At 40.5% G+C, this 7,844-nt stretch overlaps 1 protein-coding gene across 1 annotated transcript; it reads left to right on the plus strand.

The window, feature by feature from the left end:
* Positions 1-693: 693 nt before the first annotated feature.
* On the plus strand, positions 694-7,486 carry LOC143414316 (serine/threonine-protein kinase mTOR-like; the record flags this gene model as incomplete). Its single annotated transcript, XM_076878440.1, is given in 12 exon segments — positions 694-829; positions 954-1,101; positions 2,185-2,307; positions 2,838-2,920; positions 3,031-3,103; positions 3,197-3,271; positions 4,569-4,704; positions 5,545-5,610; positions 5,713-5,793; positions 6,072-6,152; positions 6,569-6,674; positions 6,891-7,486. Coding segments are annotated over 12 exon segments (1,124 nt in total), but the record flags the coding sequence as incomplete, so codon positions are not given.
* Positions 7,487-7,844: the final 358 nt, after the last annotated feature.

Below are 7,844 nucleotides of genomic sequence, written 5' to 3' on the forward strand. Positions count from 1 at the left end.
ATTCAGATAAGTGAAACATGTTTTCCTGTCTGTCATGCTGAAAACTTCATTCTGCTCAAGAGGACTGAGTCAATATCATAGTTCATCCAGCAGCTATTAACATACTGAAAGTATTGTGGTACTTCATAAGCATCATAGGCTTTCAGAGTCTTTTTAATCCTTTATTGCATATCTGCTGTTTATTTGGTCAGAATTATTCGCGTCCTGATGCTAATAGTCAGTTGCGAATCCTTTTTGCTGGAATTCTTCTTTAGTTCGTGGCACGATGATTTCTGAAGTGACAGCTCAAACACTCGCCGAAGTTTTTCTACTGTGTGTAAATTGGAAGATAAACCTCAGTTTAAGCTTAATTTTACAAACTTTTAGCATTGCAAAGTTAAAACACCTAAATTGCACAGCAGTACTTTGTGCTATGGCTCAGGGTAAAGGTCAGTATAGAAAACTAGTATATTTAGAAATCCTGTGTTGAAAATTTCTCGCTCTGTTGAAAAGCACTTGGGGAATTTTTGACAAAGCTCACCAAAGGTGAGCTGATCATTTTGTTCTCATTTGTTCTCATACTCAGAGGAGTATGAGTTGACCCTGGCAAAAATACAGAGCACTGCCATTTCCAACCATTAAGAGTTTATTTATGCATTTCTTTCCATTGTTCAAGCAGTCCATCATTGTTGTATTTTATTGCCCCATCTGCAGGTAGTAATGGCCACGAGTTCATGTTCCTGTTGAAGGGCCATGAGGACTTGAGGCAGGATGAGAGAGTCATGCAGCTGTTCGGTCTGGTTAACACGCTTCTGGCAAACGACCCTGCGTCCTTGCGCAAGAACCTCAGGTAGACACACACTCTGGCGTCACCACACACGCACAAATTCCAAGAAACAGTTGTGTTTTACTCACCTCGCACATACCTGACAAAGTTGTTTGTGCTCAACCCGGCTGTGTGTTGTCTTCATCAGCATTCAGCGCTACGCAGTGATCCCCCTGTCCACCAACTCGGGCCTGATTGGCTGGGTGCCCCACTGTGACACCCTGCATGCCCTCATCAGAGACTACAGAGAGAAGAAAAAGATTTTGCTCAACATTGAACATCGCATCATGCTCAGGGTGAGGAACTGCTTCTATTTCCACTGTCTGAATAAGTGACAACAGTTTCAGGATGTTTTCTCTCCAACTATGTGCTTATTTACGTTGTTTGATCCCATTAGTTACTTTTTCAGCCAGTTAGCTTCCTTTGGAACTTCAGCATGTCACAAAAAACACATTCACATGATGAATTAACTTCCTGTCTTACTAAATACATTTTAATGTGTTATTGGCTGAACGTACTCACATGTTGTTTATGTTTCGTGCCAACAAGCTGGTCCTATTCGTTTATATAAATTGTCATTTTCATATAAAACTACACACTAAATAGATTCATCAGAGCTGAGGAAGCATCTGTTTCCAGTGATTATATTGATGAATACCAATCACTCTTTGTGAAAACACATTTACAGATTTTTAATTGTCACAAATTAACTGCAGATCCCCCCCGGAATTCCTAATTAGTCAAAGGAGAACAACAAAATACATAATTTTCTTTGCTAAAACATCACTGCAGAAAGTAAAAGCTCTTGACCCAATACCAGGATCAGGGGGGAAAGTCTGGCTCCTTCAGTCTTCATGCCAAAATGTCGTTGGGGAAAAATCATGAAGGACAAACACTTCACTTCAGCTGTGTGTGAGTGTGTCTGTGATAGAAACAGCAAATGGGTGAATGTGGCTTATAGTGTGACGTTTACAAGGCCTTAAAACCAGAAAAAGATTTGCACAATTTGCATCCAGTTTATGATTTTCAATCAGATTAATCTGACTTTTTTTTCCCTTTTAAACATATTAACAGCCTATCCTAGCTGCCTCTTGCAGGCCCCCAGGCTGTCGGTGGTCTGAATAAAAACAGAAAGAAACCAAATATCAGATATTTAAGAACAGCGGTTTATTTCCAAAAGTATTTGATTAACATTTGTAAATGTCTTTTCTTATACTGGTGAGCAGTTACATTTTGAACACAATCGAACACCATGGGGGTGACAACTCAAGTTTTATGAATGTCTATGTTCTGTCGATCACCTGTGCTTCTTGCTAATTGTTTGAATTTTTAAATTCTGAATAGCGAAAGACTTTAAAGACTTTCAACTCTCACTCCAGATGGCTCCAGACTACGACCACCTGACGCTGATGGAGAAGGTGGAGGTGTTTGAACATGCTGTCAATAACACAGCCGGAGACGACCTGGCCAAGCTCTTGTGGCTCAAGAGCCCCAGCTCTGAGGTAAAGTGCTTCACTTCTATACTTTGTCAGCAGTGCAGAGGAGGGGACTTGGTCTTTTCACTATCTTTATGTATTCAGTGGTACTTGGATAAAATATCAAGAGAGTTATAGATCCAATAACTTCTTGAATTAACATCTCTTCCTAAATAAAATACCGCGTCACCTCAAAACTGGTCTTCCTTTGGGAAAGGTTTTCATTGGATGCAGACCAAGCAAAGTAGGTCTTTGTAGTTTCTCATTTTTCTGATTACTGCGGGGATACAGGTGTAGTGAAATAAAATTGTTTTCCCTAAAGAATGGGTTTTCTGGGTTATCTGTCCTACTTTTAAAGCACTGACTCTGCAGGATTTCACTAAGAGACCATCAAATTGAATCAGTTTTAGTACCCCGTGTACCTGATGCTCCATGTGTTTAAGTGTCTGGAAAGATGTGTTCAGCAGCCTGCCAGAGATTTCTGTTTCATTTCCCACAATATTTTTTTATTATGACCTAGAGGAGCGCTCAGAACACAAATGTTATTTCTCCTACAGGTGTGGTTCGACAGGAGGACGAACTACACTCGATCCCTGGCTGTGATGTCCATGGTGGGCTACATCCTCGGACTGGGTGACAGGTGAGCTTCTCAAACAAAACACTAAAAACCCTATATTAATGTAAAAAAGTGTTAGCATGGCCACAAAGAAAATGGTAAAACATTATTGAGGAGATGTTTCTGTTCTCCAGGCATCCATCCAATTTGATGTTAGACCGGTTAAGCGGCAAGATCCTACACATCGACTTTGGAGACTGTTTTGAGGTGGGAGGAGATTTGTATTAAATATATTACAAACTTCTCTGATATATATTTAAATATATTTTTTAAACTTACCCTCGTATACATTTCTAACAGGTGGCCATGACCAGAGAAAAGTTCCCTGAAAAGATTCCCTTCCGACTGACTAGGATGCTAACCAATGCTATGGAGGTATACGACTATGCTGGCGTGTGACAAACTGTATGAAGTGTGGTAAAGTGTGCTCACGGTAACACCATGTGTGGTCATGAGTCATTCAATCTGATAGGTAGTTCAATACATAATATTATGAAGAAAGTTCATTTTCCAGGTGCTACAGATTGGCATTTCTTGTGCCTGGTGTCATGGAGATATTTGCTCAACAGTACAGAGCAGCGTCACCCCTGCTCTTACCTTTTCCTTGTCATTTGTTCGCACAGGCAGATATTAATAAAGCTGGTTAAGTATCTCTCCTGCTCGCTGAGGAATGACCACAAAAAATGTAATTCTGTATTTGTGGTAAATTTTAGCCACAGACCGTGTTGGCCTGGTGCTGCTGTTTTGTCCATTATCACGGTTAGGTTAGGTCATTGATTACATTCTCAGTTTGAATTTAGGACGATGATGCTTGTTCGTTTCACTTAGCAACATCCACCTTTATACTAGCTTCATTGTGGCCAGGGGTTTGAAAACAGTCATGATGCAAAATCATGTAGTTGACTTAAACACAAAGACTTAAACCTGAGAGCCAAGAGAATTGGCTTTGGTCAGCTGATCAAAGCTTTTGTGGGCACAAAGAAAAATCTGCCGGAGCTCACAGTTCAAATCAATGTCAGTTATTTTAAGGCAAGTCATTTTTCTCTGCTGCACCGCTATGGCAGATCTTAGGGTTTCCCCACCTGCCAAATGCCTCTTTCACTCCTCCCTATGGCCTAGCTTAAAGCAGTTATAGTCCCGTTTAATTAGGTTAGACAGTCGGAGACTCTGCAACAGAAAAGTCTTTCTAGTACATTCATTTTATTCTGGTGTCAAAGGCCCCCACCCTTAAACACGACAAGTATTCCTCTACTGAAGTGAATCCTGCCTGAGCTGCTTTTTCTTTGTCTTCTTTATTTCATTCCAAATAATAATTAGTCTTCTGTGACTGTGCAGAGTTTTATCAGAAGCTGTGACTCACTGTGCCTTGAATTTAATGAGCAAAGGAAGGAAAGGAATTAAAAATGAAAGCATCAAGAAATAAAATTCTGCATTGTAAGAGGTTTAAGTTTTGCCTTTTAAGCTACTGCAAAAGGTTTTTTTTTGTTTTGTTTTTTTTAGACATATGAAATCTTCTTAAAACTTATTTTCAGCCTTCTAAATACAAACAGAGAGGCTGTTCTACTACTAAACTCAGAACATGTTATTGGATCATTGTTTACAAGTATACTGATATTTCTGTGACGTGCACACGCAGAATGGAAACCTAATTCCCAAATGTCATGTGCGTCAGGTGACGGGCTTGGATGGTAACTACAGGATCACGTGCCACACAGTGATGGAGGTGCTGAGGGAGCACCGGGACAGCGTCATGGCTGTGCTGGAGGCCTTCGTCTACGACCCGCTGCTCAACTGGAGGCTTATGGACAGTAAGGAAATGCCAGCTGTTTAAATTGAGTACAGATGTTAGATCAACATATTACAGCCTCACATAACCACAGCAGCATACCAGCTCAGACCGGTAACAGTTTGGTTAAAGTCAGAGCAGATTACACTTGTTCAAGCTGAAAGACTTCTTTTTGTGGCGGTGAAGAGTGGGGAGCGTTAAATCTACTCGCATCAAGCTGCACTGGACTTCTGCTTAGCTTGTGTTTTCGAGAGAAACGGTTAATGAAGTGCTTCAGACATCTAAAGGTCGCTGGTTAAACTCAAGTGTACACAGTGAATAAATCTCTGTGGCACCTTCTCTACTAATACTGTTATGGTTGCCTTTAGCAAGACATTTAATAAAAAAAAAGTGGAATATGTCACTTTGATTATAAAGGAGTTCAGCATTTTGGGGTTAGTATGTTTAAGAAATAAGAAGCAGCCAGGGATCTGTGCATAAAACCACTTTCTCCTTACAGGGACTTACAGCTGCATTAGTTAAACGCTCATTAGTGTATTCTCTACAGTGTGTGTTACTATAGCCATTTACCGAATAGCCACCAGAGCAAACCGGACCCATTTAATGCAAAGGAGCTGGAAACATGACTTTCAGGTCACAGATGGGTAGAATAAATCTGGGGGACAACATAAAGAGAGAGGCCTTTCCTATAATCTGACCACTTTTAATGAATAGTGCACATAACTGTGGAAGAAACCCGAGTTTCTGTCTTTAAAGCAGTCAGAGAGGTGGTGATCCTTCCTGGTAAATGAGGTAAATGAAATATGCTCCAGAGGAGTTTGTGTATGTTTTTAAATGCACACTTTTCCCGTTTCGCCCACAGCAAACACAAAAGGAACCAAACGCTCCCGCACCAGGACCGACTCGTACACCGCCGGGCAGTCAGTTGGTCAGTTTCCAACACAAGCTGTAACCATAACTATGTTTCATTTTCTATTTAATAAAGGAAAAATCGTTTTTTTAATCTCTGACTATGTGGCGTCATCTACAGAGGCTCTTGAGGGAATTGACCTTGGAGAGACCACGCACAAGAAAGCAGGGACCACTGTGCCCGAGTCGATTCACTCCTTCAGTGAGTTACCTGCTTATTCAGACTTAAGTGATTTTATTTTGTTGTATTACAGCTTTTTAGGTCTGCTCTGCTTATTTTGCCATCAAAATACTGAGCACTCGCTGTCATAATGATCGCTGCAAGTCACTGCTCTGTGGTAAGGCAGGACACAAATCTGCTTTGATTTCCTTTAGCTGCGAACAGGTTTGGTATAGACACAGCATAATTTGTTTTTTTAAAGCTGCCAATAGTTGTTGATGCTAGTATTTTTGTGTGTGTGTGTGTGTGCGTGTTTTTAGTTGGAGATGGCTTGGTACAACCTGAGGCACTCAACAAGAAGGCTATTCAGATTATTAACAGAGTGCGAGACAAACTTACGGGTAAGTGGGACATTTTTACTGCACATTTCACTCTCCCGTCGATAAAGTACCCTCTTTTTTTAAATAAGTAAATGCTAAAGATTTATGAATAATATTTTTAATTTAAACACATTGTACTGGAGGTACAAAACATACTTAAAGTTAAATTTCTTGGATAAGCAGGGACTTGCAGTCCATCAGCATCCTCCTGAAACCAAACCAGTCCCAAGTCCCTCGCATACATTTCCAATTTAATGTCTGATCAAAAATGAGCTCAGCAGAGCTTTAATAACAAAAGGGAACATAACAGAGACGAGAGGTCTTTTCAGATCTTGCACTATCCTAAAAGCACCTTTGTGTTGTCTGAACAAAGTCGAGCCGTGTTTGCAGATTGATTTTGCCGGAGCAGATCTGTGACCAGAGTTTGTTCCCTATAGGTCGTGACTTCTCTAACGAAGAGACGCTGGATGTGCCGACACAAGTAGAGCTCCTCATCAAACAAGCCACCTCACATGAAAATCTGTGCCAGTGCTACATCGGATGGTCAGTATGCCTTACATTTTCAGCTTCAGGGTTAGTCAGAGCCTGGCTGCAAGAATCCACCTTAAATCAAACTGAAGTCATGACTTTGAATGTGTGAAGATTGTTGCAGAAAAGTTATCTTGGGCAGTTTTAAATGCAATTACTGTGCCACAGGTTGATCTCTTTTTCTTTCTCTTCTTTTAATTTGACATTTTCTTTTCTCCTCCAAATGTTCAGGTGTCCCTTTTGGTGAAGAAGCGTTTCCACCAGCCAGGATTTACCCTTGACTCTCTCGCACACTGATAGATGAAGTAGGAGCTCTCAGCTCAGATTGGTATCCACTGGAATGTGTCCTCAAGCCACACTGCAGAGCCTAAACAAAGTTTTTCCTCTTTTTTTGTGTTTTGATTTCTTTGTTGTTGTATAATTGTATGGTTTGCCATTTACGTTTATTAGAAAGTACCTTTAGTGCTTTGTTTTTACCTGATTATCATAATTTACCAAATTTTGCAGTCATTGCTCATAATGACCTTGTAATTTGTAATTTTTACCATTATATTTACTCGCTAAAAGCTTTCTACAGTGGCCATATTGTAATCACTAATGACTATTGCTCCACATACTGCTTTCTTCTCATAAAGCCACCAGTCTGTTGTATCATTGTGTATGAATGTGACAAATTTCAGCAACATGATATGCCTTTTACTAACTTAAACATTCTTAAGGGGTTTCTGATGAGCAGAGATCAGTAAGAATTTGATTTCATTTGATTTGAGTGGACTGCGATGTACTCAGTGGGCATTCGTGTGCCATTAAACCCTGTATAGATACCACTGTGACTGTGCTGTGTTCATTGAACTGTACCGATTGCTCATGAAACTGAGATTGTCACACCTACAGCAGTTTAAAAATAGCTAGGGGTAAGGGCGTCCCGGTAGAGAGCGTGCCATGTATCAGCGCTGAGACGTATTGCAGAGTCTGGGGTTTGAATCCAGCCTTCCAGACACTTTGCTGCATGTGATTTCCTCGTCTTTCCCATTTCCTGCTATCAAGTAGAGCAGAAATGATGGGATAGTATGTTCTGTCTCCAAATGAAAATGTGTCGTAGATATTCATTTATTTATTTATTTCAGAAGAGGTGCCACTGTCTTTGTTTTTCTAGCACCGACAGAGGGCACTCTGACTCCTAAT

The sequence above is a fragment of the Maylandia zebra genome, linkage group LG20 (assembly GCF_041146795.1).
Source record: "Maylandia zebra isolate NMK-2024a linkage group LG20, Mzebra_GT3a, whole genome shotgun sequence".
In the NCBI taxonomy this organism is placed as follows: Eukaryota; Metazoa; Chordata; class Actinopteri; order Cichliformes; family Cichlidae; genus Maylandia; species Maylandia zebra.